Raw genomic sequence first — 26,879 nt, forward strand, 5'->3', positions numbered from 1 at the left:
GCGCTTAGAACAGTGCTTTGCACATAGTAAGAGCTTAATAAATGCCATCATTAATGAATGAATGTTTGGCTCATAGTAAGCGCTTAACAAATACCATCATTATTATTACCCAGCAAGAATGAGAGCTGCCCTCCTGCTTCCTTGGGCTGAGGCATCCTTTCTGGGGTCACTTCCAATCTGGAAAGAGCTGTGAGGGTTTTTAATTCTCCCTTGCTTCTGGTTTGGAAAAAGATGGATAAATTTCTGTGGAGGGAAAAGGATGAAGCTTTGAGGGACCGTTAAATAATAATAACGGCAAGCAGCGACCTCTAGTGTTACTCTTGGGCATTGTTCCGCTCTTCATTCATTCATTCATTCATTCATTCATTCATTCATCCATCCATCCATCCATCCATCCATCCATCCATCCATTCATTCATTCAACCAATCAATCAATCAATCGTATTTATTGAGCGCTTCCTGTGTGCAGAGCACTGTACTGAGCGCTTGGGAAGTCCAAGTCGGCAACATATAGAGACGGTCCCTACCCAACAGTGGGCTCACAGTCTAAAAGGGGGAGACAGAGAACAAAACAAAGCATACTAACAAAATAAAATAAGTAGAATAGATATGTACAAGTAAAATAAATAAATAAATAGAGAGTAATAAATATGTACAAACATATATACATATATACAGGTATATGTATTCATTCAATTGTATTTATTGAGCGCTTACTGTGTGCAGAGCACTGGACTAAGTGCTAGTTGGCAACATCTAGAGACGGTCCCTACCTAACAGTGGGCTCCCAGTCTAGTCTATGTGCCAAGCACTGTTCGTTCCCATTAAGCCAGCATTGTCATTCATTCATTCAATCGTATTTATTATTATTATTAATAATAATAATGGCATTTATTAAGCGCTTACTATGTGCAAAGCACTGTTCTAAGCACTGGGGAGGTTACAAGGTGATCAGGTTGGCCCACGGGGGGCTCACAGTCTTCATCCCCATTTTACAGATGAGGTAACTGAGGCCCAGAGAAGTGAAGTGACTTGCCCAAAGTCACCCAGCTGACAAGTGGCGGGGCCGGGATTTGAACCCATGACCTCTGACTCCAAAGCCTGTGCTCTTTCTACTGAGACACACTGCATGCAGAACACTCGTTCATTCAATCGAATTTATTGAGCGCTTACTGTGTGCAGAGCACTGGACTAAGCACTTGGGAAGTACAAGTTGGCAACAGATAGAGACGGTCCCTACCCAACAGTGGGCTCAACCTAAGCGCTTATCGCAGAAGGATTGGTCTCACTGTCTGCTTGGTGATCAGTCATTATTAAACTGGATTGCTCTACAGCTCGCCCATAATCAGAAACTGGACACTGAGGCCCTCTCTCCATTTAAAAAAAAAACCTAAAAATAATAATAATAATAATGGCATTTATTAAGGGCTTACTATGTGCAAAGCACAATTCTAAGCGCTGGGGAGGTTACAAGGTGATCAGGTTGTCCCATGGGGGGGACTCACAGTCTAAATCAGCGTGGCTCAGTGGAAAGAGCCCGGGCTCTGGAGTCAGAGGTCATGGGTTCAAATCCCGGCTCCACCAATGGCCAGCTGTGTGACTTTGGGCAAGTCACTTCACTTCTCTGGGCCTCAGTTCCCTCATCTGTAAAACGGGGATTAAGGCTGTGAGCCACCTGTGGGACAAACTGATCACCTTGTAACCTCCCCACTGCTTAGAACAGTGCTTTGCACATAGTAAGCGCTTAATAAATTCCATCATTATTATTATTATTAATCCCCATTTTACAGATGAGGTAACTGAGGCACAGAGAATAATAATAATAATAATAATAATAATAATGGTATTTATTAAGCACTTACTATGTGCAAAGCACTGTTCTAAGCGCTGGGGAGGTTACAAGGGGCTCACAGTCTTAGTGCCCACTTTCCAGGTGAGGTCACTGAGGCACAGAGAAGTGAAGTGACTTGCCTAAAGTCACACAGCTGACGATCAGCCGAGTCGAAATTTGAACCCATGACCGCTGACTCCAAAGCCCGTGCTCTTTCCATAGAGCCACGCTGCTTCCCTGCAGCGTGGCGTAACTCAATCAAAGCAAGGTCTTCTGCCAGAATCATCCAGGTAATTGGCCTTAGAGAGTCAGGACCAAACTCTGAGCGGGGAAGTCTTTTCTGCGCTGCTTATTAAATGAAAGCTGAACTTTTTCAGGAGTCCAGAGAAGGAAAGAAGATCGGCAGAAACGATCGGGCCTCCAAAATGTAATGGGGAAAAGACCGAATACCTCAGTCTATCAATACAGTGAGTCTCTTGCTTTCCATTTCCCAGTGTTTCTGTCCTGGTTGCTCTCCTCGCACTGTTTCCCAGGCAATATTCGTCTTGCTTTGGTGTACTTCCCAAGCGCTTAGTACAGTGCTCTGCACATAGTAAGCGCTCAATAAATACGATTGATGATGATGATGATGAGCCCAAGTCGTGGGCAGGAGAATCTGTACCACATGGTCTCAGAGTTTTCCTTCTCAATTGTACTTCCCAAGCGCTTAGTACAGTGCTCTGCACACAGTAAGCGCTCAATAAATACGATTGATTGATTGATTGATCCATCACGGTTACGGCAAGCAGCGTGGCCTCATAGATAGAGCATGGGCCTCAGAGTCTGAAGATCATGGGTTCTAATCCGTTTGCTGTGTGGCCTTGGGCAAGTCGCTTCACTTCTCTGGGCCTCAGTTACCTCATCTGGAAAATGGGGATTGAGACTGTGAGCCCCACATGGGACAGGGACTGTGTCCAACTTGATAATAATAATAATGGCGTTTGTGAAGCCCTTACTATGTGCAAAGCACTGTTCTAAGCGCTGGGGGGGATACAAGGTGGTCAGGTTGCCCCACATGGGGCTCAGTCTTAATCCCCATTTAACAGATGAGGTAACTGAGGCTCAGAGAAGTTAATCAATCAATCAATCAATCGTATTTACTGAGCGCTTACTGTGTGCAGAGCACTGTACTAGGCGCTTGGGAAGTACAAGTTGGCAACATATAGAGACAGTCCCTACCCAACAGTGGGCTCACAGTCTAAAAGTTAAGTGATGCCCAAGGTCACACAGCAGATATGTGGCATTCTTCTAGACTGTGAGCCCGCTGTTGGGTAGGGACCGTCTCTATATGTTGCCAACTTGTACTTCCCAAGCGCTTAGTCCAGTGCCCTGCACACAGTAAGCACTCAATAAATGCGATTGAATGAATGAATGAATAATGATGGCATTTGTTAAGCCCTTACTGTGTGCAAAGCACTGTTCTAGGTGCTGGAGGGGATACAAGGTGATCAGGTTGTCCCACGTGGGGCTCACAGTCTTAATCCCCATTTAACGGATGAGGTAACTGAGGCTCAGAGAAGTTAAGTGACTTGCCCATGGTCACACAGCAGATACGTGGCAGTCTTCTAGACTGTGAGCCCGCTGTTGGGTAGGGACCGTCTCTATATGTCACCAACTTGTACTTTCCAAGCACTTAGTACAGTGCTCTGCACACAGTAAGCGCTCAATAAATATAATGGAATGAATGAATGTGGCAGAGCCAGGATTAGAACCCATGACCTGACTCCCAAGCCTGGGCTCTTTCCACTGAGCCACGCTGCTTCTCAACTTGATTTTCTTGTATCCACCCCAGCATTTAGTACAGTGCCTGGCACGGAGTAAGTGCTTAACAAACACCATCAACATCAAGCCTTCCCACAACATATTTATTACTTGTACATATTTATTACTCTATTTCACTTGTACATATCCATTCTATTTATTTTATTTTGTTCATATGGTTTTGTTCTCTGTCTCCCCCTTCTAATAATAATAATGATGGAGTTTATTAAGCTCTTACGCTGTGCAAAGCACTGTTCTTTTAGACTGTGAGCCCAATGTTGGGTAGGGACCGTCTCTATATGTTGCCAATTTGTACTTCCCAAGCGCTTAGTACAGTGCTCTGCACATAGTAAGCGCTCAATAAATACGATTGATGATGATGAACTTGATTAAAATCAAATCCGTGAACAGTCTCTTGAGAGACCCAGGGGTTGGGGAGGGAGGGCAGGCCATGAGGCTGTGGGTGACACTGGGAATTTGTGTTTTATTGTTTTGGTTTGCTCTATGGTACTTGTTAAGCGCTTACTGCGTGTCAAGCACTGTACTAAGCGCTTGGGTAGGCACAAGTTAATTAGGTCAGTTGCAGTCCCCCTCCCACACGGGGCTCGGGGTCTTCAGTGGGATGGAGAACAGGTATTGAATCCCCGTTTTACGGCTGAGGAAACTGAGGCAAGGAGAAGTTAAGTGACCTGCCCAAGGTCACACAGCAAGCAACTGACAGAACAATTGGCAGAGCTGGGATTAGAACCCAGGTCTTTTGGCTCCCAGGCCCATCCTCTTTCCAATAGGCTACACTGCTTCTCATGAGTACGAGATTACAGTGCTCTCCTTGTCGGCTTTTTTCCTGGATTTTATGCTCTGAGGGTGACAGGCAGTGCGGGGCACTGAATAACTACTCATTTATTTAGAGAAGCGGCGTGGCTCAGTGGGAAGAGCCCGGGCTTTGGAGTCAGAGGTCATGGGTTCGAATCCGGACTCCACCGCCTGTCTGCTGTGTGACCTGGGGCAAGTCACTTCACTTCTCTGAGCCTCAGTGACCTCATCTGTAAAATGGGGATGAAGACTGTGAGCCCCACGTGGGACAACCTGATCACCTTGTATCCCCCCCAGCGCTTAGAACAGTGCTTTGCACATAGTAAGCGCTCAATAAATCCTCTCCCCCTCGTCCCCCCATCTTACCTCTTTCCCTTCCCCACAGCACATGTATATATGTTTGTACATATTTATTACTCTATTTATTTATTTATTTTACTTGTACATATCTATTCTATTTATTTTATTTTGTTAGTATGTTTGGTTCTGTTCTCTGTCTCCCCCTTTTAGACTGTGAGCCCACTGCTGGGTAGGGACTGTCTCTACATGTTGCCAATTTGTACTTCCCAAGCGCTTAGTACAGTGCTCTGCACACAGTAAGCGCTCAATAAATACGATTGATGATGATGAAGTCACTTCACTTCTCTGAGCCTCAGTGACCTCGTCTGTAAAATGGGGATGAAGACTGTGAGCCCCACGTGGGACAACCTGATCACCTTGTATCCCCCCCCAGCGCTTAGAACAGTGCTTTGCACATAGTAAGCGCTCAGTAAATATGATTGAATGAATGAATGAATTATTGCAGGGACTGAGGCTCTTGGGGAGTTTTAGTGCCATTTTTCCCGATATTGAAGGTGGCACTTCTCTTCCGATTGTCCAGCTCAGATTTTAAATGTCTCCCTGGGTGGTTAGATCCTTCACTCGGATCAGCTAATTTTGATCAAATTCAGTTCCTCTTCCTGGCCCAGACCCTGTTTCTCCACTCTAAGCCCCGAGCAGTTTCCCCACCAAACTCAAAGCCGAACCCTGCTCCCACCGTCCGCCTGGCTTTTATCCTGCTCAGACCTCAGAGGCCGAGGCAGCTCCTTCGAGATCAGACGAAGCCCGGGTAAAACTGGAGAAGCGATCCAAAAAGCTCTGAGTCCTTATTAACGGGGTTGTCGGAGGCTTGGAAGTGAAGTTTGTGGCTTTGGATGTTCTGGAAGCAATTCCTGGTCTCTGGATCGGGCCAGTGTTAGTTTTCTGGCCAAATCTGTCTCCTAACCACTCCTCGGTTTTAAAGATCACCTCATTATTTTACTTGTCCATAGTTACTATTCTGTTTATTTTGTTAATGATGTGCTTCTAGCTGGACTTCTATTTATTCTGTCTTGACACCTGTCCACATGTTTTGTCGCCTGTCTCCCCCTTCTAGCCTGTGAGCCCGTTGTTGGGTAGGGACCGTCTCTATATGTTGCCAACTTGTACTTCCCAAGCGCTTAGTCCAGTGCTCTGCCCACAGTAAGCGCTCAATAAATACAATTGAATGAATGAAATGAATGAATGAATCCTACCATATTTCCATCCTTTTTCTTTTTTCCATATCCCTGACCCCAGCCCCGAAGAGCTCATGGCTGGGCTGTTGCAACTCCTAATCGGTTTCCTTGCCCCCATCCCTGCCAGTTCCAAATCAGATCAAAATGACACTGCTCAAATCATCTCCCTCAGTCGCTTCTCTGATTCAATCTTCTTTACTGAGCGCTTATTGTGTGCAGAGCACTGTCCTAAGGGCTTGGCCGCATTTGTCCGCACCTACACTAGCTCCCTATCAACTAATCAAATCCAAATGGCTCTAATGGATTTCTGGCCCTCCGCTCTTCCCTACCTTCCTCCCATTTACTCAAATGGTCATTCTCCTCACCCCCTGCCCTTTCCCGCTCAACATCCCATTCCTCTGGAACTTCTCCCTCTCCAATGTGAATTCACCACACCTGCCTCCCTCTCCTCCTTGGAGATTCTCACCGCATTTAAGGCAGGGCCATTTCTCCTGCCCATCTGTTGGGTGCCTAGCAAATTGTGGGCACCAAGAAATGCAGCACAAGACCCTTTCTCAAGCTCCGCTCACACTCCAGCAGCTCAAAAGGTTCTTCGGAGTGCTGGCTGAGGATGAATGCTGAACAAAAATCCTCAGAATAAATGTAAAACTTATACCAAACAAAAATTCTCAGAATGTAAAGCTTTGGGAGCACAATTCCCTTGTAAATGTGTGTATGTCCCAGAGGCATTGAGCCCTTTAAGCTTGCAGGTACTGAACATGCCATAGAGTCCTGATACCCAATTACAGGGCATCAGGGAAGATAATAATAATAATGATGATGGCATTTGTTAAGCACTTATGTGACAAACACTGTTCTAAGCGCTGAGGGGGTACGAGGTAGCCAGGTTTTCCCACATGAGGCTCACACTTTTAATCCCCATTTTACAGATGAGGTACCTGAGGCACAGAGAAGTTAAGTGACTTTCTCAAAGTCACACAGTTGACAAGTGGTGGAGCCGGGATTAGAACCCATGACCTCTGACTCCCAAGCCCATGCTTTTCTCACTGAGTCACGCTGCTTCTGAGATAGGACTCAGTAGCTTCATTCTGCTTCGGGGTGCTGCATCTCATCTTGAACTTTCTTAGTCAAGTAAAGAAATGAAGGAAAGTATGACGACAGCAACAGTGTGCTGTCCTGAAGTCCATGGATACCTATTGCAATTTTCCACCTCCCTTACTGGAACCTAAAGGATTTGGGGTAGAAACCAAACGAAAAATATACGACTTTCACCAAGGAGAATGTTAAGCTATTGATGCCTTTGCATTGGCTTTTCCGATGGCTAGGTAAATCTCTAATATATGACACTTCATTTGGGAAAAAGAAGCTTGCCTTGTCTAAAGGACCAGGTGACCGGGGTCAAGCGCATATACATTACCGTTTTTCAGCTCTAACTCACCTGGGAGAAGCAGAAACTGACATTATCTGAAATTTCTATTGCTCCTTACTTCAAAAGTATTGGTGCTCATCACCTTGAATCACGTCGCCTCTATAGGAGCCCTTTTTACAGATGGGAAACGAAGATAGAAAGAATGATCTCACCCAGGGGGCCCTCACCATGGCTCAAACTGCATAAATCCAGGGTGGTGGCAAACTGGATAGGGCAGTGGCAGAGGAGAAGGTTGCAATCTTCTGGGTTATTTGCTAGTTGCTCCTTTGGGATTTCTCCAAAGGATTTTTTTTTTCCCGGGGTGGCCATTCAGAGGGGAAAATCCCCCAGAAAAAAACTGAAGGCACTGGATAGAGTCAGAAAGTCATGGGTTCTAATCCTGGCTCCACCACTTGTCTGCTGTATGTCCCTGGGCAAGTTCCTTAACTAGAACAGTGCCTAGTGTTTAGAACAGTGCTCCACACATAGTAAGCGATGCCATCATTATTATTATTATTCTCTGTGCCTCAGTAACCTCAACTGTAAAATGGAGATTGAGACTGTGAGCCCCACATGGGACAGGGACTGAACCCAGCCCAATTTGCTTGTATCCACCCCAGCAATATGGAGCCTTGCACAAAGTAAGCACTTAATACCATAATTATTATTCTTAGATCCACATGGGGCTAACATTATAAGAAGGAGGGAGCACAGATATTGAATTCTCCCCCTTCTAGACTGTGAGCCCGTTGTTGGGTAAAGGACCGTCTCTATATGTTGCCAACTTGTAATAATAATAATAATGGCATTTGTGAAGTGCTTACTATGTGCAAAGCACTGTTCTAAGCGCTGGGGAGGTTACAAGGTGATCAGGTTTTCCCACGGGGGGCTTACAGTCAATCCCCATTTTACAGATGAGGCAACAGATGCAGAGAAGTGAAGTGACTTGCCCAAAGTCACACAGCTGACAATTGGCGGAGCCGGGATTTGAACCCATGACCACTGACTCCAGAGCCCGTGCTCTTTCCACTGAGCCACGCTGCTTCTCAAGCGCTCAGTGCTCCGCACATAGTAAGTGCTTAATAAATATGATTGAACGAATGAATAAATCCCCATTCTGCAGATGAGGGAACTAAAGCACCGGGAAGGTGACTTGGTCAAGGTCACACAGCAGGTGGGTAGCAGAGCCGGGATTATTCATTCATTCATTCAATCGTATTTATTGAGCGCTTACTGTGTGCAGAGCCCAACTCCCAGGCCTATGCTCTTTCCAGTAGGCAACGGCACCACCCATTAATAAACAAGACAACCATGGAAAGTCATGGCTTGCTCCCGTCCGTCCTGAGGACGACAAAACACAGGTGTGCATTCCTCACCCGATGATTTATTGTGCAGTTAAGACCCACATCTCTTTAGTTCCGGTCTGTTCTTTGGACTACAATATACAGGGTTAAGGGTCAAACAGTCGAGCAATCAATGGTATTTATTGAGCGTTACGTGCAGGGCATTGTACTGAACGCTTCAGAATACAGTATGATAGGTAGATATGATCCCCGCCCCCGAAAAGCCTACGGTCTAGGTTCTATGATCTCAGGAAACAATCAGGCCCCTTAAGTGAAAGGGTGAGGAATGTAGGGAAGAATGCCAAGAGCTTCCCAACCAGGAAGCGCAGTAAGAGCCACGCAGACAGAAGAAAAACCACGTTACCTAGTCTCTCATGCTGCCAAAGGCACTCAAAGCCTCATCCTCCAGCAAGCAGCCGCTGAGATGGAGTAGGACATGCTAGTTTGGGGGTTCTTTGGGATCACAAGGGGGCTCCGGGTAATAATAATAATAATAATAATGGCATTTATTAAGAACTTACTATGTGCAAAGCACTGTTCTAAGCGCTGGGGAGGTTACAAGGTGATCAGGCTGTCCCATGGGGGGCTCACGGTCATCATCTCCATTTTACAGATGAGGGAACTGAGGCCCAGGGAAGTGAAGTGACTTGCCCTAAGTCACACAGCTGACCTCTAACTCCAAAGCCCAGGCTCTTTCCACTGAGCCACGCTGCTTCTCCAGGTAGCCTTGGGGAAATATAATCCAGTTATTGAGGGATGGGAGGAGACGCTAGGACCCTTTGGGATCCCCCACAACCACCCCAGTATTCCCAAAGCAGGAACTGTGCCAGCCCCAGATCCCTCCCATCCCGGTACTTTTGTAGCACGCCCAGGATCATCCTGAACTCCAGGGGCAGTCTTCGGGGACCTCCGAGCCATCGTAAAGCTCAGGGGAGATACCTGGGGAATCGGACAATTCCCAAACAGCTGGGAAGCCACACTGGAAAGGCAGCTTTGGAACAGACGGATCTCCTCTAGTCCACGTATTTCCCCTTTCTTCCCGTCCAAGACCTGTCCTCTACTGGGGGCCAAGATCCGGGAAATGGAAAGCAGCTGCAGAGAGAACAGAGCACTAGAGCCAGTTGCCCTAAAGACTGCTTCTATAGCCTCTCCCGCCCACCTTTTTTTTTTAAATAGTATTTGTTAAGTGCTTACTATGTGTCAGGTACTGTACAAAGCACTGGGGTAGATACAACCTAATCACACTGGGCACAGTCCACATCTCACATGGGGCTCAGTCTTAATCCCCATTTTACAGATGAGGGAACAAGGTACAGAGAAGTTGTATCTTGCTCAAGGTCACGTAGCAAACAAGGGGCGGAGCCGGGATTAGAACCCAGGTCCTTCTGATTCCAAGGCCCGTGCTCTATCCGAAAGGGTCACATTTTCTCCCGTCAGGAGGGGAGAGATCATAGCAGGGACAATCGACCTCAGCAGTATGTCCAAATTGGATGGAATCGAGTGGCTAAGGGGCCGGGACCACTCTAGACTTTGCCAAGTAAATAACGATCGCTAAATATCAAAGGCTCTTGGATTCTGAGCCCTCCGTGAGGATCTGAACCCATGACCCCTGACTCCAAAGCCTGTGCTCCTTCCACTGAGCCACGCTGCTTCTCAATGTGCGGAGCAATCATGTGGACCCCAAATGTCACTCTGCCTCTCTTCATTAGAGGGAGATTTTGAAAGAACTACAGCTAGAGGAGCAGATTCACCCTGGGGAAAAAGTCCAGCATGTGTCCAGTGAACCGAGGCTATTCTCCAAACAAGTATATTCCTTATTTCCAGCATCTTACATCAATAGACCATGCCTATTTCCCACCTGTGAATTCTCTCGCAGCATCACAAGCGCTTACTAGAATCGCTTTTCTCCTGGATGGTCTAGCTTAGCCCTTTCTGAAAGGTCTACCCCAGCTCTTCCCCTTTTACCTGAATCCTAAAGCCAGATGAGGGTCGGACTGCGATCCAGTCAAGGTTCAATGTCGGAGCCCTCCGCCGTTTTTCCACGCACCGGTTGCTGTTACCCTTCGGAAAGAGGGCTTCGGGTTTAAGGCAGGCGAAAACAGTTTGTAATAAAGGTTTATTTTCATATTCCAAGATAAAACAGATACACCATTGAATGTGGAAATAAATAACTAGAAAATGCTTTGGAATTCATTTTTTTTTCCAAACCCATGGAATTTCCATCCATAAGCTTTTTGTCTTAATTTTAAGAAATGTGGAAATTGTTATGCTTGTTAAAAAAAATAGTAATTACAATTTTGTACAGAAGACACATTGTTCTATCCTCTCAGATTCTGTTGTTTTATTTTGCAGCATCCCTTAGTTGGCATTTCTTTTTAAAAAAATTACACACAAGACACAAACTGTGTTCAACAAATTTACTCGAACTGGACTCAGATGCTCAAGAAGAAAAAGGCACAGATTTCAGGAGACGCCGATGGTTCTCTGAACACAGCCAATGGGACTTCGTTTGGTACCAAACACAAAGAAAGGTTCTGAACTCGATGAGCCGAGAAACACAAAGAATCGCTTCCACGCTTCCAAATTACCTGCCTTCATTAAAATGGATTTTTAAATTAAACTGTATAAACATATGATATAAAGTCTCAGCTTCAGGAAGCTTCTCTCTCTCTCTCTTTTTTTTTTTTGTATATTTCCGCTATGTACAAATCTTTGTATACAATTTTCAGGTTCCTTATACATTTACTACATACTCTACACCGAAGCGAGCCAGGGCCTGGCGCGGCCCCCGACTTTGCAGTGCACGAAGGGAGCTGACGGGTCCTTGCCTGTTTGCTGTCAGAGGGGACAACTGGAGAGCGAGGGCGGGACTGGCAGTCCAACCGAAAGACCCGATCAGATGTAGTCATCCTCCACGGGCTCCCCGTTGACGTCGCAGTAGTGGATGAAGATAGCCACCACTCGCTGGAACACGCCTTTCTTCATCTGACGCAACTCTGAGATCTCCTCGCCTATCGTCTCCATGCAGATGTCGGCAGACAGCTGTCCTTTCCGCCGCGGAGCGTAGATAGTGGCTGAGGACAAAGGAAAGGAAGGTGGGGGGCACGGAGGCTTTGATCGCTCTGAAGCTTAACGCCTCCCCCCGCCCCCCGACTCAAGAGCAGTTGGTGGTTTCATATTATACATCTAGATGTATCTGTTTTCTGATGACGCTGTATTATAAAAGACAAGCAAAACGTGAAAGGTGAAAGTATGCATCGTTAGAGGTTTGTTTGCTGGCTTCAATCGATCGAAGGTATTTACTGAGTGCTTACTATAATAATAATAATGATGGCATGTGCAAAGCACTGTTCTAAGCGCTGGGGAGGTAACAAGGTGATCAGGTTGTCCCACGGGGGGCTCACAGCCCCATTTTCCAGATGAGGGAACTGAGGCACAGAGAAGTGAAGTGACTTGCCCGAAGTCGCACAGCTGACCACTGGCGGAGCCGGGATTTGAACCCATGACCCCTGACTCCAAAGCCCGGGCTCCTTCCACTGAGCCATGCTGCTTCTCAATGTGCAGAGCAATCATGTGGACCCCAAATGTCACTCTGCCTCGCTTTATTAGAGGGAGATTTTGAAAGAACTACAGCTAGAGGAGCAGATTCACACTGGGGAAAAAGTCCAGCATGTGTCCAGTGAACCGAGGCTATTCTCCAAACAAGTATATTCCTATTTCCAGCATCTTACATCAAGCTTCTGCATTCTAGCCAGTGCCTATAAACTGTATACACTAAGAGACAACATGCATTAAATACTGGAGATAAAACATACAAAATCATTTGAGAAAAAATATAAAAACAATTTCTAAAATACTTCGCCAAACAACGCATTGGCGTGCAACATTTTCTCAAACAGCAGGTCTAGCCACAATCAAAAATTTATATTAGGAGAAAATCTAGCTCAGAGCAGAGCAGTTGAAGCAGCATGGCTTAGTGGAAAGGGCTTGGGAGTTAGAGATCTTGAGTTCTAATCCTGCCTCTGCCACTCGTCAGCTGTGTGACTGGGCAAGTCACTTCGCTTTTCCGTGTCTCAGTTACCTCATCTGTAAAATGGGGATTAAGACTGAGCCCCACCTGGGACAACCTGATAACCTTGTATCTCAGCACTCAGAACAGTGTTTGGCACATACTAAGCGCCTAATAAATACCATCATTATTATTATTATTTAATTTCAGGGATCAGTCAGTTTCCTAATATTTCAGAGATTTTATCTTTTTGAACGCAATTTAAAATTTCCTGGTTTTTTTGTTGTTTGGGTTTTATTTTTTTTTTTAAAGGCTCATTTTTGTAAAGACACCTTGGAGATTAGTTTCCTGAAAGCCTAAAACGAAAATCTCAGAGGTAAGAGAGCTACAGAATTCCCCCTAGATAAACCAGAGCATGGCCCAATGGTAATTACTTCTCTCATCATCCTCAAAATCGTATCTCGCGTAGCTGTTGGGTTCTGCTGTCCGCAGTGATCTCAGCCAGGGAAAATCCGTGATCATGGAATAGGGGGCTCCATCCACCACACCTAAAACAAAGGTACAGACATGAGACCATAGACCCAGGCAACGTGAAGACCATTTTTCCCCCCCTCAGGGCCCAGTCACACATCCCATCCAACCAAGCAGACCCACTGGGTCCCTCGGCCTCGGGGACTGCAGCAATAGATGTTTTGGAAAAGCCCCTCGGCACTGGTTACTCCCCACTCTTGACAACAATTCTCAAGCCAATCCAACGTCTTGGCATTTCAAAGATCACCTTCGGTTTTTGGCTATATAGAACCCCACCTGACCTTTAAAAATCTCTCCCTTCAGTCGGACCTTCAAGGAAATAAATGTAATTTGCTTTGGCTGCCAGTCTGGCCTCCCAGCTCTTCATAAACGCTCACCTTCTAATGTATAAATATCTCTTCCCCAAGGGTACTTGGTATACTTTTTCAGGTCTCCCTCACTCCGTGTGGCTTCAGGGAAGAACTCGTACTTTATGAGCTCTCTGGAAGTACAGGGAAGAGAAGATATCGATTACAGTAATGGGAGCATCGCGGGGCATGGAGGGGGGGACAGACCGTCATAATGTTGCCTTATGATTTAAGGACTAGTCCTTTGAACTCGGCTTACCCCATTCTAGATAAATGCCCATTTAGCAAACAATCTCATGGCTCTCAAGGGCAGGCGTGAAGCACAGAAGAGATCAGCAAGAAATCTGCCTTCCGAACCAATTTTCTGGCTTTGCGTAAGGCACGTCATCATAACTCTAAGATATAAGAGCTTCTTCCGCATCCCTTACCCATTAAGGGATTAAAGCACAAGGAATTAGAGGGACTTAATTTTTAAGTAATCATCACGTTTCCTGTTTTCCGGGCTTTTTTGCTGTCCTTCATTCATTCGATCATGTTGATTGAGCGCTTACTGTGTGCAGAACCGCTGTACTAAGCACTTGGGAGAGAACAATATAAGCATAATCAGACAGATTCCCTTCCCATAATGAGTTTATCACTTAGTGGGACCCTCAGGCCCGGCTTAAGGGATTCACTTATTCCTGGTCTGTTTCACATGTCATTTTCACCCCGTACCGGGTAATTGCTCGTGTCAGTCGGCAGGTAACGACAGCAAACGGGACCTACTGCATTTTGGAAGGAATCGACGTCGGAACGCCAGGGCCCACGGAAGTTCAGTTCTGGACGGGCATATGTGGCACCGACTGGATGGGCCTTTAGGGTTCTTCTCTGGGCAGAGGGGTACTCACTGATTAATGTTTGCTATTGTGTCCATCCAGCTGCGAATGCGCACCTTGTTCCGGACATTGGGAGGGTTGCTGAATTCGTGGATTATGCAGATGTGATAAGGATAGGGGCCACTAAATATCTTCTGCTCCAAAGTCAGGGTATCGACCTGAGAAAAGGTAGGGACAGAGGGGTCGCGATCAAAAACTGTCCAAGGCGGATCCGACGAAGCAGAAATTCACCATGTCCTGAAAGGTTTCCCCACGGGGCTGTCTGACAGAAGTAAACTTGGTCAACTCTGCTCTCTAAATAGTCTCCTAGGTCTGCAAGTCTCCTGGACTCTTGAGATTTCCAAACACCTCTTCTGCCTGCAAACTTCTCCAACCTCTGGTTTTTCATCCCATAATCACTCCCTGCAAACACCTCTCTACTTAGTAAGTCTAGCTTTATAAGTCTCCCTAATGTCTGCCTCTTGGGTCTCTCTCAAATCACCATGGCTCTCAAACCCTTTTGGTCCATTTGGCGTCCTTATTCTGACCTGCCCATCCAACTTTATCACCCTCAATGGTACTTCTTGAGCACTTACTGTGTGCAGAGCACCGTACTACGCCCTTGGGAGAGAATACAACAGAGTTGTAAGACAGGCTCCCCATTATATAACAGTACTGACAACAGCACCCCAACAGGATTGAGTACTCTGTATCGACTGCTACGAAAGAAGAAGGACACTGAAAGATGGCTACTTCCCTAGGATCTTCAAGAACACCATCTCTGAAACCGCTTAAGACAGAGAGCATTTTATTTTCAAACAAAAGCCAAAAACCCTCTCATAATAAACATATATTTACCATCGTCCCCGCCCACGACATACACCGAGTTCCTTCCTAGCAGGTACTGGCAAATGTTAACCTTTCCACGGAGCTCTCATAAAAACGTAAAAAGCTTTATTTAACATTGCTCTAGGGCTTTCTTAACATTTTCATCCTAGAAGACGATAGATTCCGGAGCATATTTTTACAGCGTGTTTCCTTATAAGAGGAAGAATTGTGACGTTCATTTAGCTCCCTAAGCAGCTGGTTAATGAACCCAACAAATACTAATTTGAAAGTGCTTTGGAGAACCTGGCTGGGAAAGCTTTACGGAGGAAGGATCTGGGAGGTTCTCCTGGTCCCGTTTTGAGCCTGTGTTCTAATCCCAGATGCGCCACTTGTCGGCTGTGTGACCTTGGGCAAACAATAATAATAATAATTATATTATTATTATTATTATTATATTTGTTAAGCACTTACTATGTGCCAAGCACTGTTCTAAGCACTGAGATAGAGACAAGGTAATGAGGTTGTCTCACATGGGGCTCTCAGTCAATCTCCATTTTACAGATGAGGTAACTGAGGCACAGAGAGATTAAGTGGCTCACCCAAGGTCACACAGCAGATGGGGTGGAGCGGGGACTAGAACCCACATCCTCTGACTCCCAAGCCCGTGCTCTTTTCACTAAGTCATGCCGCTTCTGTAATCAATTCACTTCTCCGGGCCTCGGTTCCCTCACGGGCAAAATGGGGATTAAGACTGTGAGTCCCATGTGGAACCTGGTCTCGATCCATCCTGATCAGCTTGTTTCCACCCCAACACTTAGTACAGCACCTGGCGCATAGAACTGACATACCATTAGCAATAAACAACAACAAAAAAACCCCCCAAATCCACCCCCTACCTCGGACTGACGAAGAAAGAAGATGAAGAGTCAAAACAAAGCATCAGGTGTGGAAAAAGTAGCATAAATGAGACTTTTCCATGGGAGCAGGGGGAGATACCTGCTGCATTGGACGAAGGTATATGATCCGGTTCCTCTCGGGCGGCATCCTCAAAATCTGATCTAGCACTTGATCCATATTTAACTTCTTGCACTGAGCATAGTCAAATCGATTTACAATCGGAGCATTCTCTACTTTTAAGTGCTTCAACACGCGACATCGTGTAGCTGCGAAAGGGGAAGCAAACCACACTATTTAGGCAGCAATGATGGAGCAATGAAAAGCGCATTAAAAATTTCCTTTCAAGGGCTGGCCAAGCCTCCATAAGGTATGCTGTTGGAGCTGGAGTTGTACCAGGGAAGACCGATTATTCGAGTTGCACTTGCTCAGTTGGCAGGAAAACTGATATTCCAATGCCTGTACGGGGATCAACTGACCTGCCGCCAGCCCCAAGCCGCTTCCACCTGTAGCGAGGGTGTGAGTGAAGCTATCATTGCCCACAGCAAACCCGGGGGCCAATCGGACTCATTCTCAGTTTATACAACTTCTTGGATAATGGCCAGAAAGAGAGTTCATTCAAAACCTGCCTCTTTTCTTCCCTGGCAACGACGTGAGCACCGAAAATAATAATAATAAAAAAAGCCAACAGTACGGTCCTGAAAAGCACACTTTCAGATAGTCTGCGCCTCTAAAAACCTTTCACACCGATGGAACACCAAATGAAAACATCTGAATGTCTAAGGAAGATCAGACTTCACGTTATACTCATCTATTTACAATGCTGTGTGTTTACTGGAGATGTTTTCTTCTGACATACGTAAAAAAACCTTCAGAACTGAAAGAATTCATTTGTTTTCCAGATGTCTGCTTAATGCTTTCTTACTCCCTCTTCATCAAGTAGTGGATTTATCAAATTCAGAGCAAGGACATGATCCCAGTTACTTATGAACATGTTGCAGGTATTATCCGATAGCCCAATGCATTAATATGAAATGGGCCTACATCTGAGAGTTATAGTAAGGGCCAAAGGGATGGAAAGGAATTAGGAGGCACAACTGAATACAGAAAAAAGTTAGGATTAGAGGAGTGAGGACACACCTACTTTTCTGAAAAGTGTAAACCTCAATGAATCACTCTTTCAGATGGTCCCTAAGGAAACGATGAGGAACGATAGCCTGGTTAGACAAATTATAAAATAACTGCCGGGAAAAGAGCCAACTAGAATGTAGAATAATCTCCTCCCTAAGAGGAATGGAATCTAGATTATCGGAGCAAAATTTAGATGGAAGTACCTAGTTTGGTCAACTGTTCACTGCTCCAATTCTATAACTTGCCCCAATTCCTTAGTAAACCTTCAATTTCACTGATTAAATACAAGTTTCTACCACTCCTTCAAATACTCTGTGGCAGGTGATATTCACACTAATCATTTGGATGGAGAAAGAAATCACAAAACATGAAAAAGGAGAGGTATGCTTTAGTTTTCTAAGACCAAAACACATACCGTGAATGAACATCATCTTGGGGCAATCTTTCAGTACTAGGTCTGTTATACCGCAGTTGGTCAGTGTGATCCCCACGAGATTTTTGGATTTCAAGATGAGAACCTACGGAAGGAGAAAAGCCGATATGACAAAAGGCAAAGAGAGAGAGGGGCTGGGGTTGACATTAAATAAAGAGAAGCCTGATGGAAAGAGCACATGCCTGGGAGTCAGAGGACCTGGGTTCTAATCCCCACTACACCATGTAACTGCTGTGTGACCTTGTGTGTCTGTTTATTGTTGAATTGTCCTCTCCCAAGTGCTTAATACAGCACCCCGTAAACAATAAGTGATCAATGAATATGACTGAATGAAATAACTTCTCTGTTCCTCAGTTCCCTCATCTGCAAAATGGGGATTCAATACCTGTTCTCCCTCCTACTTAGATTGTGAGCCCCATGTGGGCCCTGATTAACTTAATTAACCCCAGCCTTAGCACAGTGCTTGGAACAAGATAAACGTTTAACAAATACTACAATTATTACTACTGCCAATTTATTATGGGCATTGCTATATTTCCAAAAGACTCTAAAAATACCAGAGAGCGACAACCACAGTAACTGGCATTACTCCAAGTGATTTTTTGTTTTTTTCTTTTTCATTTGTCTTTTAAAGTCCTCAGGTAATTTAAGTGACCTTCTGAAAGTTCAGGCATTGATTGCCCAATCTGCCCAGACCCAAGACTTTATTTCTCCTTTTCCCTTCTGCTTCTACTGGCCTCCAGACTTCCAGATTGCTCCCCAAGGAGGCAGAAGGGAGAGCAGAAAAGGGCCCAAGGAGACAATTAAACTAAGGAATTTGGTGCCTTCCTCCTAGATGAAAAGAAATATTGTGACCAGAAGAGCCAGTCAAAAAGCAATTCATCAATCATACTTTTTAAATAGCATTTGTTAAGCACTTACTATGTGCCAGGCACTGTACTAAGTTCTGAGGTGGTAATAATAATAATGATCGTATTATGTGACCCTGCTCTAGCTATAATAATAATAATAATGATAATGGTATTTGTTAAGCGCTTACTATGTGCAAGCACTGTTTTAAGTGCTGGGGTAGATACAATGTAATCAGTTTGTCCCACACGGGGCTCACAGTTTTAATCCCCATTTTACAGAAGAAGTAACAGAGGCACAGAGAAGTTAAGTGACTTGCCCAAAGTCACACAGCTGATAAATGGCAGAGCCGGGATTAGAACCCACAACCCCTGACTCCCAAGCCCGGGCTCTTTCCACTAAGCAATTCTGCTTCTCGGTATTTGTTAACTGTTTACTATGCGCTAGGCGCTGTACCAAGAGCTGGAGTGGATACAAGTAAATCGGGTTGGAAACAGTCCCTGTCCCACGTGGGACTCTCAGTCTCGAACCCCATTTTACAGATGAGGTAACTGAGGCCCAGAGAAGTGAGTGACTTGTCCAAGGTCACAGGGCAGACAAGTGACGACGACGACGGAATTAGAACCCATGACCTCGAAGAGGTAAATACAAGTTAATTAGCTGGGACACAGTCCATGTCCCACATGATACTTATTGAGCACTCACTCTGTGGAGAGCACAGTACTAAGTGCCGGGGAGAGTACGATACAACAGAGTCGGCAGACCCGTTCCTCAGAAACGAACCTATATTGTTGATTGCTCAAGGAAAGCCCTCAAATTGGAGGCTAGGACGGAGAAAAGGGTGTTACCTGCACATGGTCATCCTCAATGACGGGATCGCTGGTGCTGGTGGACTTGTCGGCTGTCCGTTTCCGCTTCAGTATGTGGCGTGGTTTTGGCTTGCTAACCTCTGGGCATGGGTAATAACAAAATTAACAATTATTACCGATGATGACGATATTGACAACAACAACGATGATGATAACAATAATACTTGTGGAATTTGTTGAATTCTCACTATACACCAAGCACTGTACTAAGTAAGTCCTGGGGGTAGGTACAAGATAATCAGGTTGGACATAGTCCCTTGTCTCACATGAAGCTCATAGTCAAAGGAGGGAGAACAGGCAGATGAAGAAAATGAAGCACAGAGAAGTTAAGTAACTTTCCTTAGGTCACATAAAAAGCAAGTGGCAGAGCCAGGATTAGAACCCAGGTCCCCTGACTCTCAACTCTTTTCATTAGGCCACACTGCTTCTCAGTTAAAAACGTCGTTTCAATACATGAGTTTTGGCCTCAGATATGGTGATTCAGATCAATCCATAAAGGTAGGGCATATTCACTTGTGGAATGTCACATGCGATTCTGGTCACCAGCTTGTAGGAAAGGATTTAACAGAGCTAGAGAAGGGGAAGCAAGGTAATCAGGGAGACAAAGGCATAAAGATGAAAATTCCTCAGTTTGAGAGCCCAGAGCTGAAAGGCATGATGGAAGTCGACGAAATCACAACCGGCGTGGGTAGCTTAACGTGGAATCGTTCTTTAAAATCCTCAGGGCCAGGATTCATGTACTGGCAACCCAAGGTGGCTCCAAGTTCAAATCCAACCAAAGGAAAAATCGTTTCGCGTCATCAGATAGTTGTGCAGACACAGAAGACCAACAGGATCAAGAAAAGGTTGGATAAACTCATAAGTGAGAGATCCACGGTGCGTTATTTGAGGGAACGGTAAGGGGTGTAGGAAAGTGATCTCAACCATGTGTTCGGACATCAAGGTGTGTGTCACACCGCTCCTTCAATTAGCCTTTGGTACCACTATCACAGACAGACCCCTTGGATGGCTGAACCACCATTTCCACCCAATAAGAGCTCTATTTGGGTACACGCTTATTCAATTCCTGATAATTCAGAGAACGCCTACCCCATTTCTCAGCGGGAGGTGGGGGGAAACGCTAAATAAATGGTCCATAGCTCCGTTTCCTCCTTTTCATCTAGCTACCCACTAGTGCAGCAAATTGTGCTGGGTTCTTTCCCTCAAAGGCACGTATATATATATATATATATATATATATATATATATATATATATATATATCCAGCCCTTCCCAACTGTCTTCATAATAAAAATGGCATTTATTAAATGCTTACTATGTGCAAGCACTGTTCTAAGTGCTGGGGAGGTTACAAGGTGATCAGGTTGTCCCACAGGGGGCTCACAGTCAATCCCCATTTTACAGATGAGGGAACTGAGGTCCAGAGAAGTTAAGTGACTTGCCCAAAGACACACAGCTGACAATTGGTGGGGCCGGGATTTGAACCCATGACCTGTGACTCCAAAGCCTGGGTTCTTTCCACTGAGACAGGCTGCTTCCTGATTTCCAGCCCTAGACTCACCAATTTCCCTGGTGTCCTCAATCACTGGTTTCCCGTCTCCCTCTACCCCACCCGCCTCCTTTTACGATATGAAGCACTTACCGTATGCAAGGCACTGTATGAAATGCTGGGGGTAGAGACGACCTAATCAGGTTGGACTCAATCCACGTCCCACAAGGAGCTCATGGTCTTCAACCCATTTTACAAATAAGGTAACTGAGGCACAGAGAAGATAAGTGACTTGCCCAAGGTCACACGGCAGACAAGTGGCAGAGCCGGGATTAGAACCTAGGCCATTCTGAGTCCCAGGACCAGACTCTATCCACTTAGCCACGCTGCTTCTCTAGGTTGTGGTTGACAAGACAGAACCTACTATACTTTACACTAAAAATAATCCAAAGCCTCTATTCTTTAAAAACTACCAATTTCTTCCTTTTGCTGTTGTCTATAAGAATCCACAGGTATGCCAATTTTTTTTGTTATGGTATGTGTTTAGCACTTACTATATGCTAAGCACTATTCTAAGCACTGGGGTAGTTACAAGGTAATGAGTTGGACACAGTCCAGGTCCCACAAAAGGTGCAGTCTTAATCCCCATTTTACAGATGAGGTAACTGAGGCACAGAGAAGTTGAGTGTCTTGCCCAAGGTCACCCAGCAGGCAAGTGACAGAGCTGGGATTACAACCCAAGTCCTGACTCCATCGTGATATCTTTAAACTGTCTTCTTATGGTTCTCCTTTCTCATTTTTACTTGACAACTTGGCAGGCAACAACTGCTGAAAAAGGCCTCCTTAAAGTGATCAGGCTCTGGATTGGCAACTCTGGTCTCTTTTAACCTTGGCTAACAGGAGACTAGACACCAGGTCTCTTCTCAGCTGTGATTTTCCTCAGTGCTTAGTACAGTGCTCGCCACACAGTAAACACTCAATAAATACCATCACTCCTACTACAATCAATCATATTTGTTGAGCGCTTCCTGTGTGCAGAGCGCTGTATTAAGTACTTGGGAGAGTACAATATAACAGACACATTCCCTGTCCACAGTGAGATTTGCAGTCTAGAGGGGGAGACAGACATTAATATAAATAAATGACAGATATGTACATAAGCGCTACGGGGCCGGGAAGGGGGGATGAATAAAGAGAGAAAGTCAGGGCGATGCAAAAGGGAGTGGAAGAAAAGGAAAAGAGGAATTAGGGAAAGCTTCTTGGAGGAGATGTGCCTTCAATATAATGATGGCATTTCTTAAGCACCTACTATGTGCCAAGCACTGTTCTAAGCACTGGGGAGGTTACAGGGTGATCAGGTTGTCCCATGGGGGGCTCACAGTCTTCATCCCCATTTTCCAGATGAGGGAACTGAGGCCCAGAGAAGTGAAGTGACTTGCCCAAAGTCACACAGCTGACAATTGGCGGGGCCGGGATTTGAACCCATGACCTCTGACTCCAAAGCCCAGGCTCTTTCCACTGAGCCACGCTGCTTCTCTGCTTCTCAAAGCTTCAATATGGCTTCGAGGGTGGGAAGAGTAATCGTCCGTAAGATATGAAGAGGGAGGGCATTCCAGGCCAGAGGGAGGATGTGGGGGAGAGATTGGTGGCGAGACAGACAAAATCAAGGTGCAGTGAGAAGGATGATGTTAGATGAGCAGAGCGCTTAGTACAGTGCTCTGCACATAGTAAGCGCTCAGTAAATACGATTGATGATGTATGGGCTTGGTTGTAATAGGAGAGTAGTGAGGTGAGAAAGGAGGGGGCAAGGCGACTGAGTGCTTTAAAATCAATGGTAAGGTGTTTCTGCTGGATGCAGAGGTGCAGGGGCAAACAATGGAGGTTCCAGAGCAGTAGGGAAACATGGACTGAACATTTTTATTGAAAAATGATCTTTGTAGCAGAGTGAAGTAGGACTGTAGTGGGAAGAGACGAGGGCTGGGAGGCTGACAGAGTAATCAAGGCGGGATAGGATAAGTGATTAGATTAATGTGGTAGCAGTATGGATGGAAAGGAAAGGGCCAAAATTTAGCATGAATTATACTGGCAGTGGGATAGTCATAAGGACCTTTGATTAGTTCATTCATTCATTCAATCGTATTTATTGAGTGCTGTGTGCAGAGCACTGTACTAAGCGCTTGGGAAGTACAAGTTGGCAACATATAGAGACGGTCCCTACCCAACAACGGGCTCACAGTCTAGAAGCGGGGAGACAAGACAACAAAACAAAACATGTGGACAGGTGTCAAGTCATCAGAATAAATAGAAGTAAACTAGATGAACATCATTAACAAAATTAATAGAATAGTAAATATGTACAAGTAAAATAAATAGAGTAATAAATCTGTGCAAACATATATACAGGTGCTGTGGGGAGGGGAAGGAAATAGGTCCGGGGGAATGGGGAGGAGGAGAGGAAAAAGGGGGTTCAGTCTGGGAAGGCCTCCTGGAGGAGGTGAGCTCTCAGTAGGGCCTTGAAGGGAGGAAGAGATGTGTGGAGGGAGGGCATTCCAGGCCAGGGGGAGGACGGGGGCTGGGGGTCGACGGCAGGACAGAGAACGAGGCACAGTGAGGAGGTTAGCGGCAGAGGAGCGGAGGGTGCGGGCTCAGCTGGAGAAGGAAAGAAGGGAGGTGAGGTAGGAGGGGGCGAGGGGATGGACAGCCTTGAAGCCGAGAGTGAGTTTTTGCCTGATGCGTAGGTTGACTGGTAGCCACTGGAGATTTTTGAGGAGGGGAGTAACACGCCCAGAGCGTTTCTGCACAAAGATGATCCGGGCAGCAGAGTGAAGTATAGACTGAAATGGGGAGAGACAGGAGGATGGGAGATCAGACAGGAGGCTGGTGCAGTAATCCAGTTGGGATAGGATGAGAGATTGAACCAGCAGGATAGCAGTTTGGATGTAGAGGACAGGACGGATCTTGGCGATGTTGCGGAGGTGAGACCAGCATGTTTTGGTGAAAGATTGAATGTGAGGGGTGAACGAGAGAGCAGAGTCGAGGATGACATCAAGGTTGCGGGCTTGTGAGACGGGAAGGATGGTAGTGCCGTCTACAGTGATGGGAAAGTCAGGGAGAGGGCAGGGTTTGGGAGGGAAGATAAGGAGTTCAGTCTTGGACATGCTGAGTTTTAGACGGCGGGCAGACATCTAGATGGAGATGTCCTGAAGGCAGGAGGAGACACGTGCCTGAAGGGAGGGAGAGAGAGCAGGGGCAGAGATGTAGATTTGGGTGTCATCACTGTAGAGATGTTAGTTGAAGCCGTGGGAGCGAATGAGTTCACCAAGGGAGTGAGTGTAGATAGAGAACAGAAGGGGACCAAGCACTGAACCTTGAGGAACCCCTACAGTAAGTAAGGGGATGGGAGGGAGAAGAGGAGCCCGCAAAGGAGACTGAGAATGAACGGCCGGAGAGATAAGAGGAGAACCAGGAGAGGACGGAGTCTGTGAAGCCTAGGTTGGATAGCGTGTTGAGGAGATTAGTTGAAGACTGCCAAAATAGAATCAACATTTTTTTCAGAATTTAAAGTTACAAGTAGAGTTAATGTCGCAGATGAAAGTCAGGCCTCCGCCATATACCAGCAAAGTTTGTAGTCTAAAGTCTTGTACTCTCCTTACAGTATTCAAGCAGGGAACCCTAAATTCAACCTCTGGAGAGTGAAAACACAACCACCCACAAGACTTTGGATACAGAAGAATATGGCATTTTGGGATTTTATATATAAAGGAAAAATTTTGAGACTAAATCCATTACTTGACCTGCTCTTTTTTTATATATAGTTGGTATATTTAAGCTTTACACTCTTCACACCCTAACAGTGTGTTCTTGCAGGGATCTAAAATTTACAAAAAGTAAGGCTTTGTTCAATTTCACCAAACATATCAATCAGCACTTATGACCAGTAAAGTGTTTTTAATCTTCATTTACGCTTCTTGAGGATAGACAAGCATCTTCCATCGGGAGTTCACCGCACGGTCAGAAGGACACCATAATGAAGATTAGCATCAGTTAAATGGGCAGGTGGATATCTGGGAAATTAGCTGGGTATCCTTCAAAGTGAGAAAACCTACTGCTGAACATCAATTGGAAATAAGTTTTGCAGAGATTTTTTGGTGATCAAGCAGTGGTGTTTATTAAGCACTTACTGTGTGCCATGTACTATACACTAGACATGATCCCTGCCCCCAGTGAGCTCACAGCCTAGTGACCAAGCTATTTTTATAAACACCCTAAAGGAATTGCCAAAAATATTTTCAAGGTGGTATCAGTGAGCTTTGAGCTCCGAATGCTGCGTTAGTAAGATATCATTACCATAAAGCTCTACATTTACTCCTGGTGATATTGCAGCCAAGCTATTTGCATCATTCATTTGAACTTAGTGAGCACTTCCTGGGCATAGAGGACTATACTAAGTGCTTGGAAGAGTATAATACAGAGTTGACACACCCATCTCCAGTCCACAACGAAGCTCATAGTCCAGAGGGGAGACAGACATCAATACCAACAAAGAAATTACCGATATGTACCCAAGTGCCGTCAGTAGTTTGTCGTTCAGCATTGGTTAGAAATGTCTAGCCTTTGGCTATTGTCTTTGCCAACTTGCTGTTTTAATTATGATTATTTTCACTACATTAAACAAGCACTGAACCTAATGAACATTCATAACCATCACTATTTTATAAAGCAATTCTCAAGATGCCAAAACGCGGTGGCTGTGCACTAAAAAATGCAAAAAACCCCAACCCATTAACAGTCAGTAAAATTAAAAGCAAGTCCATGGAGAAAATTCAGTCCTTGATTTATCCTTTTTCTTTAATACCTGTAAAAGAGTTGAGCAGATGACAGATTTACGCATTTGTTGTTTCTTGTTTAAACTAGCTTGTCTACCCAGGAAAACACCTTAATGAAATTGACTCTACTGGCTTGGCATTACCGACACTGTTCTCAAGCGCTTAATACAGTGCTCTGCACACAGTAAGTGCTCAATAAATACGATTGAATGAATGAATGAATGTTCTCTCCTGGTTCTTTTCCTATCTCTCTGGCAGCTCTTTCTCAGTCTCTTTGGCAGCCTCCTCCTCCTCTGTCTCCACCCCTAACTGTGGGAGTCCCTCAAGGCTCAGTTGTGGGTCCCCTTCTATTCTTCATCTGTACACAATCGCACCCGTGGCTTCAACTACCATCTCTATTTAGATGATTCCCAAATCTGCATCTCCAGCCTGGATCCTACGAAGCATTGTGGCTCAGCACGGGCTTTGGAGTCAGAGGTCATGGGTTCAAATCCCAGCTCCACCAATTGTCAGCTGTGTGACTTTGGGCAAATCACTTCACTTCTCTGTACCTCAGTTACCTCATCCGTAAAATGGGGATGAAGACTGTGAGCCCCCCGTGGGACAACCTGATCACCTTGCAACCTCCCCAGCGCTTAGAAGTGTTTTGCACATAGTAAGCATTTAATAAATGCCATCATTATTGTTATTATTATTATTATTTTATTCCCTCTCTGCAGTCTCACATCTCCTCCTGCCTTCAGGACATCTCTACTTGACTGTCCGGGCGACACCTCGAATGTAACATTTCCCACACGGAACATCTTCCCACCCAAACCCTTTCCTCCCCATGACATTCCCAACACTTTAACATCACTATCCTCCCTGTCTCATAAGCCCTTAACCTTGGCATTATTCTCAACTCATTTCTCCCATTCAATTGGCGTACTCAATGTCACCAAATCCTGCTGGTTCAACCTCCACAACCTCGTTAAAATCCACTCTTTCCGCTCCATTAAACCTGCTTCCACGTTAATCCTATCCTGCCTTGATTACCGCACCAAACTCCTTGCTGGCCTCCCTGCCTCCTGTTTCTCCCCAATCCAGTCA

General features: G+C 45.4%; 2 protein-coding genes across 5 annotated transcripts in view; one reads left to right on the forward strand and one right to left on the reverse strand.

Moving 5' to 3' along the window:
- HTR4 (5-hydroxytryptamine receptor 4) overlaps positions 1–11,160 on the forward strand; it is a 384,896-nt gene extending 373,736 nt beyond the window's left edge. The window contains exons 7-8 of the mRNA XM_038772232.1: positions 2,209–2,298; positions 11,083–11,160. Coding sequence (XP_038628160.1) covers positions 2,209–2,298; positions 11,083–11,092 — 100 coding nt within the window. The 3' untranslated portion in view covers positions 11,093–11,160. The remainder of the gene's footprint in view (positions 1–2,208; positions 2,299–11,082) is intronic.
- FBXO38 (F-box protein 38) overlaps positions 10,851–26,879 on the reverse strand; it is a 73,121-nt gene continuing 57,092 nt past the window's right edge. For 3 of the 4 annotated variants that reach the window (XM_038772229.1, XM_038772228.1, XM_038772230.1), the window contains 7 exons: positions 19,455–19,555; positions 17,740–17,842; positions 16,296–16,462; positions 14,505–14,650; positions 13,648–13,751; positions 13,174–13,287; positions 10,851–11,804 (listed from right to left, as the gene is read on the reverse strand). In XM_038772229.1, the coding sequence (XP_038628157.1) occupies positions 11,626–11,804; positions 13,174–13,287; positions 13,648–13,751; positions 14,505–14,650; positions 16,296–16,462; positions 17,740–17,842; positions 19,455–19,555 (914 nt within the window). In that variant the 3' untranslated portion in view covers positions 10,851–11,625. Of the gene's footprint in view, positions 11,805–13,173; positions 13,288–13,647; positions 13,752–14,504; positions 14,651–16,295; positions 16,463–17,739; positions 17,843–19,454; positions 19,556–26,879 lie in introns of those variants that run through there. The other variant, XM_038772231.1, reaches the window with a different exon arrangement.

This window comes from Tachyglossus aculeatus, chromosome X1 (genome assembly GCF_015852505.1).
Source record: "Tachyglossus aculeatus isolate mTacAcu1 chromosome X1, mTacAcu1.pri, whole genome shotgun sequence".
NCBI lineage: Eukaryota > Metazoa > Chordata > Mammalia > Monotremata > Tachyglossidae > Tachyglossus > Tachyglossus aculeatus.